Source organism: Tyto alba, unplaced genomic scaffold (assembly GCF_018691265.1).
Source record: "Tyto alba isolate M040663 unplaced genomic scaffold, T.alba_DEE_v4.0 Super-Scaffold_39, whole genome shotgun sequence".
In the NCBI taxonomy this organism is placed as follows: domain Eukaryota; kingdom Metazoa; phylum Chordata; class Aves; order Strigiformes; family Tytonidae; genus Tyto; species Tyto alba.
In genome coordinates, this window is record NW_024881314.1 from 10,112,592 (window position 1) to 10,130,889 (window position 18,298).

The 18,298-nt window shown below is 35.2% G+C and overlaps 2 protein-coding genes across 5 annotated transcripts in view; one reads left to right on the forward strand and one right to left on the reverse strand.

Annotated features, from left to right (window-relative positions):
• The window catches only part of TBCD (tubulin folding cofactor D), a 130,340-nt gene that overhangs the window by 28,780 nt on the left and 83,262 nt on the right, over positions 1–18,298 (forward strand). For all 4 annotated transcript variants that reach the window (XM_042802361.1, XM_042802363.1, XM_042802362.1 and 1 more), the window contains one exon: positions 335–429. In XM_042802361.1, the coding sequence (XP_042658295.1) occupies positions 335–429 (95 nt within the window). The remainder of the gene's footprint in view (positions 1–334; positions 430–18,298) is intronic.
• On the reverse strand, positions 4,463–12,865 carry ZNF750 (zinc finger protein 750). The gene is made up of 3 exons (XM_009976379.3): positions 12,766–12,865; positions 6,568–8,205; positions 4,463–6,143 (listed from the first exon to the last, which is right to left on the reverse strand). The coding sequence occupies exons 2-3, from the start codon at positions 7,992–7,994 to the stop codon at positions 5,426–5,428; spliced, it is 2,145 nt and encodes a 714-aa protein (XP_009974681.2). The 5' UTR covers positions 7,995–8,205; positions 12,766–12,865; the 3' UTR covers positions 4,463–5,425.

Consider the following 18,298-nt stretch of genomic DNA (forward strand, 5'->3'; position numbering starts at 1 on the left):
GCATCTTTTGCCAGTGTACTAGAAAGTTGTTTTCCTTTTCTAGATGAGTTTTAGGTATTGTACTCTTCTGTGTTGCGGTTACATTTATATTGATAAATGGAGTTTTTGCTTATTTAGTCATGTTTATAGCAGTATGTATGTTGCACAAAATGAGAAAGAAAACATGTTCAACTTGTCATTTTTATATTTTAGAAGTCTAACAGGATTAATAACACAATAAACACATGTTGGTTTGGATTATGTATCTTTTAAAATGTTAGGATTTGACCATGAAGAATGAAATCCCAAAATGAAAGGCTAGTCTTAACAAAACTTGTCTTTGTTCTGAAATTAGTTTCCAGGAAACAGACAATGCATGGCATGGTGGATGCCTGGCTCTGGCCGAATTAGGCAGAAGAGGATTGTTACTCCCTTCCCGAATTTCAGATGGTGAGTTGTAGTTGCTGAATGTCAGTAAATTCATGAATTAACAGTTTATAGTGTTAGAGATTGAATGTGTGGCAATAGACTGGGATTTGCTGATGTGAATGTGCTGAATAATGACTGTAGTATTGAATTCTAGAGTAAAAAATAGGCCTATGGGAATATTTAAGCTACTTCTGTCAAAAGTGTTGTCTTGGGTGTGCCTTTTTTATGCTTAATAAATTTTTCTTTCCAAAAGGAAATTAGTTTCTTGGGGTTTTCTTCTTTCTTCCTCCCTCCTATGTTTCTTCATACAGTTGTATAAAAATAATTCTGTATGTCTCTATATTGTGTCACTGCCATTATTTAAATAGAATATATTAAATAATTGATGACTAACTTGCACTTTAATAGCTTATGCTATTTGTTTCTGATTAAATTTCAGAGGCCAATTTCACATAATTCATACATGAATTGTTTAAGTTTTTAATGGGTTTTTGAAATATCAGGATGGAAAGAAAAACAGGGCAGAGGAATTGTTTCTTTGTGTGTTCTGTACATTGAAGTACAAAGATACTAATGTGAATGTAGTAGTTCTCTGGTTTGTGATTTTGGTCAATTTTTTATAAAATGACAAAAGCATAATGTGGTAGTACACATCCACTGTTGGGCACTTCTGCAGCAGTATCTTGGGCTAGGTGGTTCTTTTGATCCCGTCTGGTACTTCTGTGTTGAACAGAGAAGTTGAAAACTCATTTTCAAAAATGTTTCAAAACTGGTGCTTCATAGCAGTAAGTTAGGTTGACAAATCTTTTTTATTCCAAAGATTTGTTGACGTGTTCTAGAAGAAACTGTAAAATATAATATTTAACACAGTTTATTATTGTCTCCATTAAAAGAATTCATGTCCAATATAGTATTTGTTTTGCATGTGGGAATTTTTGTGCAGCTAGCCTTCAGTTGGTTTCCCTTTTCTAATTACTTTTGCCCTTCTATGATAAAGATGAAACAGTTAAAAAACTCCAACTTTAAGAATGGGAAGCCATTCAAAGGTAAGCCTCTATTTTAGTTCTAATAAAGCTGTATACCTCTCTCAAGAAATGAGGAAAGCCTTGTGTAATACTTTTTTTTGTTGGTTTTTTTTTTGTTTGTTTGTTTTTTTTTATCTAAACTGGAAGTTTCATGCGAATTTGATATTATATAGGACTGCAAAAGACATGAGTGAATCCTCACTGTGTTAGTGATACTACATGCTCTGTGAAACTATCTCTTCACTTTTTAGGTTGAGTTTTTGTATATGTAGAATGAGAATGACAGCTGTATTCTTCACACCCTTCTTTCTCTGCAGAGGTGTGGTGGAAATATATTGCTGCCTGTGAAGGTGATTTTAATATCCATAGGCTTATGTGCAGATTTTTTTATTTGCCACATTGTATATGATGTATCCTTCCTGGGGTGGAAGAATATAGAACTAAGATAGGGGAGGAAGGGAAGGAGAGAATCCAGTCATGGCATCAAGGTCTTTCTGCAAAAGAGGTAGGCATAAAGGTCTGAGGAAAAATTATAGGCATTGGAAGTTTCTTAATAAAACAGTGCTGAGAATTCCAGCAGTCATTCTAGAAGAAGATGGGTAAGAAACCTAATTGGAGACTGTCTTGACTAAACCGCAACTCCTTCAGTTATCTGATACTCAAGAATGAGTTACACAGCAGGTAGAAAGCTATGGTACGGTGGAGGATGAGTAAAAGAGGATAATCCAAATTTGTAGGGATAGAATGTGGAAAGACTTGGACATAAAATAGGATGCAGCTAGTGAATAATATAACTGGTAATGAAAAATTATCTTCATCAAAGTCAAACCTTTATTATTGCTGAGCAGATCTAGGCTGCAGGATAGCCCTGGCACACTTGACATCGCCCCTTCAGTACTTTTTTCCTTTTGCTTTAGTGGACCTTTTTTTCCATTTAAATTAATTAAAAAAAATAAGTATACTAAATACAGTATATTCTAGTTTTACTTGCAAGTCTGCCTTATTCAGTTTTGTTTTATTTAAGTTATCCAATCCACTATTAATGTAGCAATTCAAAGTCAAGTATAATAATTTGGAGAAAGACAAAGGATTGGATTTTGCAAGTTGGAAGAAAACCTAACTCAGTGATGTCAAGAGGAGTTGCGTGGTACTTTGAAAGACAGACTTATGTTCAAATTGTCCTTAGCAATTTCTTAAATCATTTTAAGACCAGTGCAAAGTAGTATTCCTAGTTAGGAGAAAGTAACTACACAATTCAAGATACAGGGAGTCACTTCTAGGCAGAAATTATACAGGAAGGGACTTTAAGAGTTCATGTGGGTCAGCCACATCAATCAACAATTTTATTTATCTCAGTAGAATAAGATGGTGAAAAAGAAGTCATAAACGCAGTGTGGTAATCCATCTCACTTGATACTAATGTTATGACACATAGGGCACTCATCCTAGGACATCACACTTAAATGATTATTTAAAGAAAGCTAGCCTAAAGCAGCAGGAATCATAAGAATAGAAAATAAGACCAACAGGGAAAGAGTGAAACAACCAAGGTTATTTGGTTGAGAGACAAAGCTGAAAGCTTATTCACTTCCTCTTAAAAGAAAACCTTTACTTTTGACAACCATTTTCAGTTACCAGCACAAGACTACAGGTAATGGCTATAATTTGCAGCAAGAGAATAGTAAGATAAGCATTAGGACTGGTTTTCTTATTCTAAAGGAACTGGAACCCTACAATATTTTGTTCATGGACATTGAGTTAGAAATATTTCTACTAGGAAGGACAGAAATATATTTAATCAAGGTATGGAGAGCTGTTTTGGTAGTTAACCTTCATGTTTCCCTTCAGCCCAGTTTTTATTTAATTTGAGAAATGGAGATGAGGTGGACTTCACCACTGGAGCTTGCGTTTATAAACAATATTTATATAGAGATGGTGAAGAATAAATCCCTGAACTGAATGGATAAACCACCAAACAGTTTTTCTTTGTAGACTTAAAAAAATTAAAAACAAGAGACATGGAATTTTTAAAAATCAGGGATAAGGGAAACTGTGGAACTTCCTGTTTCCAGAGATAACTGAGGCAGATATCTTAATGTAGTTAAAAAACAGCAGTGGCAATACTAGACTTCATATTTTCATGTTTGAAAATTATGGATTTTGTAGCATACATCCCTAAGGTTGAAACTTTAAACTTTCTTTCTCCTAGTTTCATCACATAATGATGTACAACTTGATATATCATGCTTTGTTACTGCCTTGCTGTTGTGATTTTAATTAACTGGACTTTTTCTGTTACAATATACCCCTTCTTCAAACTCAGATTGATATTATTGTCTTTTGATAATGTAGGAAAAGCTTTTCTCTGTGAAAGACTAAATTAAAGATTGATGTTGTTACTCTTTTTCTGTTTCTTAGCTCAGAAACTTAACCCCTGTAATTTACTCTTTGATGGTAAACTTCTTACAGTGTTCAGACTGAGCCAGTAGCTCAAAACACCATAGCACAAAAAGTTGGGAAAAAAAAAACCTGGGAACTCTACACTGCATTGAATGCAGCTCCGCTTCCTTACATAGGTTTATACCTATTGTACATTATTACTATTATAGTAATGTTTAGGCAGATGATGGTGTCATATCTGTAGTTTTAAGTGAATAATACTTGAGTCCAGGATTGTTTTACTTAGACTGATAGTGCATACTGTGCAAATTTACATGGGGTATTTATACAGTGGAACAGCCTTATTTTAGTTAAACTTTTATAGAAGTTTTGATAAGCATGACAGCAGCTTTAAGGCAGAGGGAATTCTGAGGTTTGTCATACGGAGCCAAAGTACAGATGAATCAGTCTGCATAATGAACTTCTTTCACTGAAGGAAGCTCCTTTTTTACAGTTGATTGGTAGTCCATGATGAATTCTACTTGTAACTTGAAAATTCAGTTAGCAACTACTTTGCCAATTTTTCTTCAAAATATGTGTTACAGATAGTGTAGTGAATGTATTGGCGTTCATTAATGACTTTCCATATATTTTAAGTACAGGTCAGATTTATTTGAAAAATTGGAAGTGTATATACACAGATATAGAAGCAGGAAGTAGTTTTAGGGTGTATGTAGCAGCACACTGAAACAGGTAATTAGTGATACATGTAAACTGAAATAAGACCTTCACCAGGAGAGTTTGCCTCAGGTGAAATAAATTATATAAATAACCTTTTAGGTTTGGAGTTTGAAGGTTGCCCAGAGTCTGTCTAGCCTCAGAGGATTAGGCAACTAAATTGTTTAGAACTTCATATTTTCAGGATTGTTTTCATAGTAGTTCAGTTAAATGTGAATATAACCTGCATTTGTTAAATTGGTGCAAGCTTTCTTTGGTTAACTTGAATCTTGTTCTTAGCTGACATAAGAAAAGCTTGCTCATGCAACGTTTCAGTTTGTTTAAACTGGCAACCGCCTCTGAGTAACAAAATCTGGTCTGTTGTTTGTATTATGGCAAAATGCATTAATACACAGAGCAGTTCTTACGGTAAATTCTAAATAGCCAGCTTTAATCATAAGCTTACTTAAACTACTGTACAGTGAAATAAGAAGTTTTTCAAAGAAAAAAGACAAAAACCCCTATTAAATGAAAATAAGACTGAAAAGGACTATGACAGCATGTTATTGAACAATATTGTTTCTAGAGCTTAAACATCTTTTAAAAGTTGTAGAAGTCATTTTACAGTAATACAATTGCAAAAACCCTTGAAGATTCATCTAATGTACTTTGGTTTTAGTAATGAATGCAAAAACTCACTCATCAAAATCTGAGCTTATACAAGGGAAAGTTCAGTTACTTAAAAATATTAATATAAAATTATAAACATTATTTACATGAGAGAGATTGAATGTCTCTTGTCGTGGACCAAACCCAATAAGAGGCTGTTTGTAGAAATTTTATGATGTTGCTGGTAACTAGCTTCTATGACCAGAAACTCATTGGCAAGTGAAATATTAAGATACTCTTGTTCTCTTCCTTAAAGTGAAGACTCTGCTACAGTCATTTGGCCTAACTCTTTTAGTGCCTTGCTGTGATTTTGCTGATTCTTTTTGATTTGTCCTTTTTTGTCCTTTTACTTTTTGATTGCACTGCGTATCCTGAGTATCAGAAGAATTAAGAGTAGCTTCTGTACATGAAGCATTACTGTCCTGAGGACTCTGCCCTTCGTTGTCCATTCTAACTTTGCTTGGGCTGTATGCAGCTAGCTGACAGAGAGCTACAGCTGCTGTTTGTTTCTGTTCATCACAGCTGTCAATTATTCTTAAGTCTTGAGCTTCATTAGGGTGAGCTGTGAAAGATTTGTCACAGGCACTGTTAATTGGGTTCTTGGCATTACATGCATCTGCTCCGGAGGTTTCGTTTTCAGTGTTTGGAGAAGTAGCAGCACCATTATTGTGAGATGGACTGTGGAATGAAGTTTTCAGGCTTACTGTGTTACAGGAATCTTTCACGGAGAGGTTCAAAGGCATGTCTTGCAATTCTAGAAAGTTCTGACTTTCTGTTTTGGATGTGGCTTTGTATGCATGCTCATTAATAGGTCCTGTGTTTGTGTCAGCCTTTTTTGAAAGATTAAGGGGAACTATCCCTGTGTCTTCTTCCGTGTTGGACAGTGAGCCTTCATTGTTACGGCATTCGTTCTGTGTATGTGAATCTTCATCAGTGACGTTAATGCTGGAAGAAATAAGGAAAAAAGAGAATTCACTATCAGTTGCTCTTTTAAACTGGGGCTGAGGAGGTGGACGGGAAGAAGAGAAAAAAGTCTGGCTAGAAGTCTGACAATTTTGTTGTTTCTCCTTTAACTCCCTCGAGTCCCTTTCACCATACTCATCACTGTAATACAGGTAATTTCCTGAAATACACAGACACATACATAGTAATGGTATTACAAATATCTGATATACTTAAGGAGAATGAGTGGTCTACTCACTATAGCAACAGTGAATGTACTGTGAGTTGCGCAGTTAATATACAACAAATTATCTCAATGCTGTAAATGTAAATCTGTTTTAGAGGTATTGCATGAAATGTGTCCATCTATCTTTGTGTGTCCCTAGTAAATATGACAAGAATTTGCAAAGTGATTTTATTATTTTACCTGGTAGGTGAATCTCCTCTATCTTGCTGTGTCTGCACACTTTGAAGTAGAGTTGGTTGATCAGTGCTTTTTCTCACAGGTCTGAAAGCTGTGAAGTTTTCTTCTGGCTGATCATACTTGCCAAACGATGTGGAGGATGACTTGTTAGAGAGGTCAAATAAGCCTTCACATGCATGGCTTGTCTGAGTGAAGTTGGTTGGGCTAGGTCTGCCAGGGGAGCCTGTTGCTGCACTTCCTGCAAGAGGGCTCATTTTAGCATTCTCTCTTTCATTTTGGTCATCTTTGGAATTACTTTTGGCATGCAATAATGTAATTTCTTTTTCATAATCTGCTTGTTTTTTATGTGAACTTAGAGGGTATTGTTGGGATGGGCTTAACGAAGCTGGATACAGCAAGGTAGTTTCTTCCATTAGATGAGAATTTTGATCTCTGTTAATACCAGCTACATGTGAAAATCTGTAAAATGGAGGATCTGTTGGCCTACAAAATCCATATGGTATCGGAGGAGTGGAATGATATTGTTGGAACAATCGATAGTGCTCATACGCTGATGGATTTATGGGTTTTGGAAGTGGCCCAGGGTGGGGAAGAAAATGTCTTTGATCTTGTGTGCCATAGACAGACAGAGCAGAGCTTTCACATTCTGAATTACCTGGAAGCAAGTAAGGTGTATAGATAGCCAGCCTGTGCTCATAAAAATGGGGTGAGTACTCAGGAATCATTGGTTGCATGTAAGGTGAAATGGAACCAAAGCCTTTTGTGGGAGCAACTTTATGTGGAAACTCTGGGAGGAAAGGAGAACCTGCTTTCCATGGGTGACTTGGTGCATGAAATGCAGACTTAGTGTGGAAAGGTGAACTTTTGTTAGAGAGCGATATAATTTCAGATACTTCAGAAGTTTCCGGGCCTTTACTATCTCGGTGTTCTCCTACAGGAACAAAAGCTGAGGGCCTTACAATGCTGTCCAAAAGGGGCTGCATGCTGATAGCGCTTTCTGTTGTAGTATTGGCAGGGGTTAATTCCTTCTGAATTGCAGGTTTTTGTCCTTGAATTGTTGTGTTTGTTGCCTGGTTTTGTAATTCAACGTTTTCCTTGGCATCTTCTTTTGCAAAAGGATATTGAGGCTTTGAATCAAGATTTGAGAGTCCATTTGTGACAGATTTAGAAGAAGTTGGTTTGACTGCAGATTCAAGCTGATTGATCTGTTTGGCCTCCAAGGAAGTTGTCTTTGGACACTTGATAACACGATCCTGCTCTGATACTAAAGTAATTGAGTTTTTGCAGAGGCCATACTTCATATGGTTAAAAAGATGTGATTTCTCATTGCAAGTAAAGGGGCACTGAAAGCACTTGTACTTAAATGGCTTTCCTGGTGGTCTTGGGATGTAATGAGGCTTCTTTGGTTTACGCTCTTTGAGGAGACTCATTTTTTTTTCTGCTTTAAACAATTAAACGTAATGATTCTTTATAAAAACTTTCTTGTGGTTAGCCTTCTTCAGTTTTAGCCTCTTGATGTTTCCAGTTTTTCAGGTTTCTAGAGTCCTTTTTCCCAGGTGAAGAGGGGAAGCCAACTCCCGCGGTGTCTCAGAGCAAAGGGGATGCCGGAAAACAACACTTTTGCAACTGGTAGTGCAGGAACTGTAACAAAAAGTTTAAAATTAGCTGTAGTGGAACATTGGAACTAAATACAAAGTAATACATTATTTTAACTGTATACCCCCTCATATTACATATGGTGTGTTGTAGGTTTTTTTTTAAACAAAACAAAAATGCTAGATGCTGAACTCGAGGTAGACATGCATTAAACTTTGTGACATTCTTACACACCTAAACGTAGTCAAAGAAGTGGCCTAATTCTCAGCAGTGCTAGTCACCTGCCACTGCTATTGGCTTGAAGGAGTTTTCTTTGAAAACTGAGGGAACATTCATTCAGAAGATGAAAGTAGAAATCTAGGAGGAGCTGTTGAGAGAGAAGTGGAGGTGGGTAGAATGAGAAGAGGCAGGTCCTGGCAGCAACTGGATATGGGGCAAGCCTGTCAGGCCGGTTGGGGAGAGAGAGGAGGGAATTTCCTGCTTTGGTGAAATGAGGGTGGAGTGGATTGGTTGCACTTGGGTAGCTGACTTGGCTCTTTCAGAGACTGACCAACCCCCTCTTTCAACTGGCATGGCATTTCCTAACAGCCTAATCTCAGTGGATACCTCAAAAGTGGCCAATCTCTCGAAGGATAAAACCACACCAATTTTCTTCCTCTTCCTAATTCAATTAAGAGAAACGAGTACTGTAATATCTGACTAATAGAATCTTCTGCTTGATAAACACATTTCACATTCTTCTGCCGTGTAGCATCCTACATATTGCATATAGTTAACACAGACACACAAGTGTATTAATTCAGGTAAAAAAGTGCCTGACAGTAATTGATTTATAGGGGAATAATCTGTCTGCCTTTCTTCAGAAAAAGTAAGGTTGTGGATACTTTATACAACCTAATGATTTGCTCAGTAGATAAGTCAGGAGGGCTTGTATCAGCTTGTTCCATTATGTTCACTGATTCTGAAGGCGTGAGAAACTCTCAGAGTCAAGTTCTCATGATTTTATAGGATGTGTTATGGCAGAGATCTAAAAACTGATGATTTCATCATGAACTATAAGCATCATTATCAAAATGATGACTGTTGCAAAACCACGTACTGTATCTATTGTGTTACCCGAAACTACGGGAATACTAATTGTAAGAGTGACTAGATAGCTTGATACTTATTTTTTTTAAAAAACAGCTTTTTGCATAGAAGTTTGAATTAGTAACTATAAAATACTAAGTTTATGAAAAGAATTGCTGGTAATTACATGCTGTGAGATTTTAGTTAAAGTAGAGATGTTTTGCATTTCTTAAATCAGAGATTATTTAATAGAAAATGACATGCAACACATTATGAAAACTGAAGGCAAACCTACAGAATTGCTGCTTGTTTCATCAGGTATAGTAATTCTAGCAAATTGTATTAAATGTTGTTTCTGATGTCATAGAAATATTAATTTTGTTAAAATAGTAATTGTAAAGGCGCCTTGAAAAATGCAAAGCTGTTCTGTAAGTAGAAAAAGCAATCAAGCTTTTTCTTAAAATTAACAAATTATTAAATATGCGGTAGCCTAAAGAAAAAGGAATGTGTAGAAAAGTAGTGCTTTGTTTTTCAGGTTTTAGCAAAGCTTTTTTGCTTGTTTGAGTTGGATACTGATACTGTAACAATGAAAAAAAATTTGAATTATACAGCAACATGTTAAAGTTGTCATGGGAGTCTGGTTAAAATGGTAGTTCAGGAAAATAAAAAAAATATCATATAGTGTTTACAAAATATTTTAAATAATGATAGCCAGAATTACTTTAAAATATTAAGAATAATGCTTTTACATAAAAAATAATAAATAAAATATTGATGCATAGGAGGGGAGGTTCAGGTAGGGAACTAGTTGTTTTTTTCTGCCTTCAGTGAGCTTGTTGCATTTATTTTTGAGTAGTGATGTATAACTAACATGAACAGTTTGTAAGGGAGTCGGTCAAGTCAGTTTGTACCTGCTGTTCTTTATATCTTCTCGGAAGTACCTGTACTAATTATTCTTGAAAAAAAGATACTGTTGTCAAAACTCCATTGCATTCTTAGTTAAACCAATTTATGATAACAGTCCGAATTTGCATTCAGGTGCAGCACTTATAATAAAGAGATGTTAATTAGATTTTCTTGTTCTGCTAGCTTTCCTCTGCTTAATAATGAAAATTCCTGTGTGTCCTGTTCCCCCCCACCCCGACTTTGTACTTGGTATTTAACTTTGATTCAAGTTATTCCTGTTCAACAGAGTATTAACTGTTGTTTCTTAATAAGATAAAATGCACTGCTGCAGTTTTAGTGTTAGAAATTTAGAATATTGGAGCTTCTCTGCCATGTGTACAGTGGGAGAGAATTACAGTAGCTTTTTTTATTTATTTTAAAATTTGTTTTGATGGCATGCTCAGCCTGCAGACAGCAGTGTTCCCAGAACCTGCTGCTCGGACTCGAGAGGTGTAAAACAAGCAGCTTATTTTAAAGGATGTTTACCCTTTCGTAAATTTAGGCTAGTGTCAGCCAGATAAATGTTCTGTTTCTCTCTTTTACTACTTAATCCCTTTTTTTTTCTCATGGTTTAAAAATGGCAGTAATAAAATATGTGTAAACTCAGACAAGAAGGATAATTTCTTTTCCAATCTCTAAGTAAAACACAAGAATATCTGGCAGAGTTACATATTTCATAATTAATAAAAACTATAACTACTTGATCCCACACATACAGCCGGAAAAGACATTAATGGTTTAAAATAGGTGCAACCAATTAAAACTGTCTCTATAATAATAATGTTAGTTGCTTACAGTTGTACAATATATGTTTTGTGCTCCCAAAATTAAAATGTAGTATTATAAAGAAAAATCAAAATAAGTAGTTGCTTTTTCCTTAAACTTGAATGCCATATTTTGTGATACCCTTTAAAGATGCAAAAAAGTTCTTCAGTAGCAGGATAATAATTTTCATGTAACTTTTTTTTTTTTTGGATTGAGATTTTATTTCCTGTATACTTGATTTTAGAAGTGCAGATAATTATATATTATTATAATTCTCTCTTTCCAGTTTTGAAATGTAGTAGTGTTATTTATATTTTTATTGGAAACATGCTATTCAGATAATATTGCTTAAACTTGAGGTTGTCTTAGTTGTTTATTGTCAATGGTATACCTCCTCATGGCTTTTTAATCTGTAGCCCTTTCCAACCTGAGACTGATAGCTACAAGTTTTCTTTCTTTTATTTTTAAAAGTATGTTGTTGCTACCTCCTTCCCTTTAACATATTAGCGAGTTCAGAAAACAAGAGTATCGTTTAACAGTGTGCATGTATGTGTGTAGTATAAATATGTAAACAAAAATGTACGTGGGTATAAGTATATACACACACATGCACATATGTATTCATACACACACATATATATGTACATATATATATGTGCATGTTGTTTTTTAGATTTTTAAGTAGTCTAAATTGTTTAAGATGCCTAGTTGATCAAAGAGGAAATTTCAAAATGTCTTTTATTACAAGCAGGGGTGGTAATTATATTTCTTTTTAGGACACTGCTTTAGCAAACTACGTAACAGTTTGTCATGCACACTCCATTATTACTGCAGTATCCTTTTGGTGATGTTGATCTCTCTGACCAGGAGTACTCACTGGGGTGGAACATTTTGAAGGACATGCTATAATTAAAATATTGTGATGTGGCATTATTGCATAACTCAAGGACGTGCCATTGTCACCTACCTAGAGTGTTGCAAGAACGAGATTTGTGAGTTTTATTCTAGCTGAGATTTTCCAGTGATTAACTACCACTCCCTTCTAAACTTCCAGTTCCTTTAAACTGAAAGACAAATTTTAATGCAACTGTTTGTTAATTAGGGGGAAACATGGGTGAGAGGAGTGGGTTGGCGAGGACTGGCAAGGAAGCATGTGTTGAAGGTACTGACCGAAGACGACTGCGTGCTTGTGTGTGAGTGCGTGCATGTGTCCGTGTGTGCATGTGTGTGAGAGGAAGTACAGAAACTGATTAAATACATTCGTTAGGCAGTGTGGATAAGAAATACAAATTGTTGTAAATACTAAGTTAATAATTTGATGTCTTAATACACTTTAATTTATTAGAGAGAGGATAACTCAAAACAATCCAATTTTCTGTGCTAAATTTCCAGAAGCTGGAAAAACTAATAAATCAAAATTGGAGTACCTTATATTCACACAAGCTTTTCAGGCTAACCCGACACTACTTAATGAAGAATAGTTGGCAGACTAAACATAGCAATTTTAATCAATACAGCTTTTTATCATACTTCAATACAATACATTAAATTCCTGTATGAAACAAGGTGCTTAAAACACTTTTCACCAGCAAGAGTTAATGATTGTAAAAACTTGCAAGAGTTAGTTTTTCTCTCAAACTAAAATATTTTCCTCTCCTGTTGAAACTTTCAGCTGAAAGCTTAAACTGGTGGAGTAAATGCACCTGCTCAGAGTAACCTAGGCTTTTGAGACAGCTGAAAAAGTAATACCTCTCATTTACTTTTTAGGTGTTAATATGAACACACTTTATTTGAAAAAAAAAAAATGCTCTAAAGAAGTGTACTTACCAGATACATAGATGTCTGAAACCTTCAAGGTGATCGCTGTTGGTAAGCTGTAGCTGTCACTGCTGAGGGAGAAGTACCTGTTCTCTGCTTGATCTCTAAGTGAAACTGCAGGAGGTTGTTTCAGGGGGAGGGACTTAAGAAGTGTAGGAGTTGAGCCCTCGGGGTGTAGAGATGCACCTGATATTACTCCAGCCTGAAGCTACGATTCATTTGTTTGCGTCCACTGCTTTCATTCAGCATTACCTCAGCATCTAAGCTATCGAAGAGAGCTCTTGTTGCTTTTGTGCCCTCCAACAACCAAGTTTTACTCTAAACTGTAGTGTCTGTTCTCTGAGTAGCAATCTGCAATTTGGGGTCAAAAATAGTTTAGGTAATATACTGAGCTTTTAATATATTTAACTTTTGTAGAAGTGACTCGTGGGCAGCAGAATTTACTGTACAGAGGGAGTAGCAAAGCTTAGAAATAATGGTTTTACTCTTTTATTAGAGACTAGACATTTTTTATTGAATGCCTTTGTGGCTTTAATATTCTCGCTCTTTTTTTTCCTTCTCCTCTCCATTTTTATTTAAATCTTTTTGTCCTTCATGAGTCTCCTTTCCGAAGGCGGGACTGAACTAACTCCAAGCTTGCTTGCCACAGGAACCTGCCAAAGCTTGCCTATAATCAACAGTCAAATGTACATATCCTGTAAATGGAAAGGAGTCACCTCAGTAAGAAATTGATTATCATGTCGATATGTTTGCTTAGGAGCTGTGAAATGGAATGGTGAAAGGAGAAGTCAACTGATCATCCACAGATTAGTGCTGGTACTTGCTTTCAGTTGCATTTTAGTTAGAGTAAAAATCACGAATTTATTAATGTATTTGCCAGTCATCTAGTGACATTGCTGAGTTGTTCGGTGAAATAATAACCTCTTACATACTGGTTGTTAAAAGGAAAATCTGAAAGATCTAGCTCTCTCTTAAAAACATTCTCATTACTGGATGTAAAACCAGGAGTTTGGGGATATTAATTCTAATATTATTGAGATGTTAAAATTTCTGTTCAGAACTGTTAAATGCAGCTGGGTGAGCATGATAACCCTCTTGTTTCACCCACTGCTGTATAAATAAGAGTTGCAGATTATTGAAACTTTTAAACATAGAAGTATGATGAATTTTATACTTAGCAAAAGTACGGCCTTTTGAATTAAAATTATTAAGGAATTGTCACTACGAATCCTGTTTAGGCAGTGGGTAAAAGTTGTTTCAAAATCAGTGTCTTAAAAATAATTTTCAAGGTGTGGCTTTTATCTTGATGGAATGACTTACGGACAGCTACTTTCCTATCTAGGTATGCAGATCACCATCCTTCCCCTTGCTATGCCAACGTAGTTTTCTGGAAAATTTTTCTGAATATAAACAATCACAAATTTTAAGGTAGAAAGGTGGCTTTTGGTTGTTTTGTTGTGGGTTTTGTTTAGTTTTTTAATTTTTTTTTTTAATTTAGTTTTTTAATTTAGTTTTTATGTTCCTATAATGAAGCTTAGCAGTGTTAAAAGATGTCATATTACTGTCTAGCTCTTTTTAAATCCTATGGCTTTAGATGGAATAACAAAAGAGTTTGTAGTCTCTTGGTCTTCCACTTAGTTGTAAAACGTTTTGAAAAAAAGTAGTATATTAGAAAATTATACCTGCAGAGAAAGATCTTGTAATGTCTGCACTCAGAAGCATTTCTGAGAAGACCTAAGGAGAAAAGTCTTTTGCTTTCTCAGCAGATGATGTTATTCAGTAATCCCCACTTGGTAACAAATAGCCTTTCATTCATGTCAGGAGGCTTGTGTGCCATATCAATCTACATAACTGTCCTATTTTTTCTTCTGCAAGTGTGGATCATTTTATATTATTGGTAGCTGAAGGAAGGTACGATCAGGTTTCTTTTTTTGCATGTGATGGGGTGGAGGTAGGTTTCCTTGAATAGAATCAGATCAGATTTTTTTTTTTTTTTTTTGAAAGAAAATTGTAATTTCTGGCATCTGGAGGAGGCTGTTGAAAGACTTACTTAATATAGGTGACTGAATACTTAATATAGGTGACTGAACTGGGATATAAGGCAGTAAATATTTGAACTTTGATTTTTATTGTTCCCCCCCTTCTTCTTATCCTCCTTCCTTGATCTGCTATGTGGAGGAGAGACATGATGCCCAGTTGCTGCCTTGACCCAAGGAAAATAATGTTTCAAATCTAGCTGCTTCCTGAAGTTGCTATTATTAGTCAAGTCAGTTGAAACCAGCTGTGAACAAAGTAGAACTGGACAAAAAAAGAACAGCTAATGTAAATGGTCCTTTTCCTGGTGCTTGAAGGGTATTAAAAATCCAAATCTGGAGGAGCAGATTCATTGATAGACCCCAGAAAAGGAATGTGAGAACTCCTGTTTATGACAATATTTCTAGAAGTAATAAATCTTGATTGCAGTGATGATGTTTCATCACTTATTTTTGTTAACTCATTATACTTGCATCCTGAATATTAAATAAACTGAACCCAGTCACCTGTTGGTAGCACCTCTTTTAGTTTACCTGAGCACAAGTCAGATTTACTTAAGAGCACAAGGATTGACATAGTTAAATTTGGATTTATTGATATTTTTCTTCCAAGTAGTTTTTTTTTTTTTTAAATGTGATTATTTTTGTATTTCTGGAGTGCTAAGGCTTTAGTTTATTATCTTCTTTAGTGTAGAAGATACTTCTTTGTTCTGTTTCAAATTCACTATCAAGTAAGTGTTGTTTAGCTGTAGTTGGATTTCATAGGTTTAAGTACTATAGCATAAAAGGGCTATTCTAAAAATGTTACCAACTTCCTTCTTAATGTTTTTATATTAATTTTTTGGTTCAGCTTTAGCACTGAGTAGAAAAAAAAATGCCACTATCAGAAATCATACATACTAATGGAATAAACTTAACCCATTCTCGATACATTGCTTACCTAATTTTTATTTTCCTCTTGTACTTAAAAATTCCATTCCCTAGATTTATGAAAGAGTGCCAAGTGTTGCTCTGGTCCGTTATCAACCCCTCTGTTGATCAGATAATTCTTAACTTTCTGCTCTAGTTCAAAGAATGGCCCTGGTGGCTGAGTAGTTCTGATGTTTTGACTTTACCTTCTATCAGTCAGATCTCTGGTACTGGCTTTCTGAAGATGTCCACTGGTTGTCAGTCATCAACAACGTTTCCATATCTTTCTAGAGATGCCTTACAAATTTGTGAACTAGTTAGTTATTCCAAGAAGAACGATCATAGGTGAATGTGTATAATCTCATGTAGTTGAATACTGACAGACACGGAGCTAGTTAAGCTTAGCTTGCCATATAAAGGAAACATCTTAGAATTGTGTGACTGGCAATATTCACTTCTGTCTTTTTCATCTTAGTTATCTATCTAGATGTGTTGCTTTGAGCTAAATGTTCAAGAAAGTAATTTTTCTTTCTTTGATCAGTTGAGCTGAAGTTATTGACAGATTTTGCTATCTGTATTAGCATGTTTGGACTAGGTTATTCCATACCATTCCCAGAAGGGGGCAAATGTATTTGAGTATAATTGCTATAACTCACACTATGCCCCAAAACATTACATGATTCTTGTACAATATTCTCATAATTATTTTCTTCTATCCCATATGAATAGTTATTAGTCTTAATGCTTTTCGAGTAACACCTTTGAAATGTGCCTTTGTTTTTCATAATGATTCCAGTTCCTGACTTTGGAGATATGTCTGGGCAGATTACCATGCTGATGTTTGTGAGCCACTTGTTCATGATTACGAGAGCAAATTATTTGTATGGGAAAAGAATACAAGCTCAGCAGTTAATAGCAACTGCAGATCATATTTTTAGATATTTATTGTGGCCTGTACTGCTAGTGTTTGGCCTGGAACTAGGATGATCTTCCTTCTGGTTCCTGTCCTCACCCTTGGGCAGTGAAACATCTTGGGGGAAGTAGGTAATATCAGAAATTGAGACTACATGCAAAACTATGAACTGTTTATAAGAAGGAGTTTTTCATAATCATTCTTTTCATTGTTAGTCATTCTAGCAGAGATGTAAAATGCACCTTTCTTCAGTTTCTACTTGATGCTTTGGTAATAATTCCCTTTTATTATTTTTAAAATATTTTTCATGCAGAATGTTTTTTCCTTTTCTGCCTTGATTTCAAGAATTATGTGAGAGATTCTGAGACAGTTCTCTCAGCTAGATGAACTTTTTCCTCATAGAATCCAGTAGTAGGACTGGAGTTGTGCCACGTGCAGTTTTAGTGTATATAAAGTCAGTCCTGCACATTTTTCTTTGAGGCATAATTGGCGTTGAACTGTGATGCCACTCTCACAGAGAGAGCAGTGAGGCATATAATGAATACTCCTAGTCTCAAAATATTTTTAGCTTTCAGTTATTCTTTGAAACATGTCAAATTTTATAAATATTATTATGATTAATATATGTTATCTACTATTTAAATAAACTTTAAAAGTGGAGAATACAAACCAGCAAGTGAAATCTGATGTTTTATTTTACTCTATTAAAACAATACTAATACTGCTGTTCTTGAACTGCAGTTTGTCTGTTATGGTTTTGAATTCAAAGTTACTTGTTACCATTTAGCTGTAAAATTTCAGTCGTTTTTAGGATGGATCATGCAGCTAAATTTGCAGATAGGGAAAACTTTTTTAATCAAAATGGTCAGAAATAATTTAAAATCTTACAATTTGATGAATTATTGTGTGATTATTATTTGTGTGAATTTCTACATTTGGAATTGTAGCACTCCCAAATGAAACATTTCTTACTGTACAGCATATGGTAGGGCCAAAAACTTGCATTTCAGTGTGGTTTCAGTATGATTTCACATCTTTTGTTTTGTGCTGTATTTGTGGTTTTGTAGGCTTCAGACTATTATTTATAGGGGTTTTTTATTTAATTGGGTGGGGATAAATACTAAACAAACGAGAATCCTCGTTTACTTGAATTTCTGGTTTGCTTGTGAAAGGACGTTATTAAAATTTCTCTTGATGACAGCATAGTATAAACTTTCTAGCTAATAAGGTGTGTCATTTATAGGAACATGAAACTTCCTAGGTGTTCTTAATATGTCAGTGGTGAGATTAAAAGTATTCCGGTGTTAAACTCCCTCAACGGCTTGCTGACCACTGAATAGTTGCAGCTGTATCTGTTAAATGGCTAGGGCCCTAACCTTTCTCTACTTAAAGCTATGGAGAGTCTCTTAAATGAAATCAGTGGTAGAACTATTAGTGTTTCACAGTCAAAGATAACTTGCTCTCTTTTTTTTGTTTGCTTTGCATTATGTGATCCTATTTTTGCTATAAAACCAGATATGTTTAAGATTGGAAACATTTGCGTCTCTCAAGAGTAAGAAAAGGAAGCCAGGGAAGGAATATTAGAAGAACTGCGTGGTTACGCTCGCAATGAATTGGTGCTTATTTTGGAAGGATTCCACTCAGAAAGATGTTATTTTTGACCTGCTTGCCTTCTTACATACTCTTA

Coding starts and splice junctions, on each gene's coding strand:
- ZNF750 (XM_009976379.3), bottom strand. CDS start 7,994: ATGAGTCTCCTCAAAGAGCGTAAACCAAAGAAGCCTCATTACATCCCA. Junction 6,144..6,567: donor AGAGGAGATTCACCTACCAG/GTAAAATAATAA, acceptor TATTTCTTCCAG/CATTAACGTCACTGATGAAG.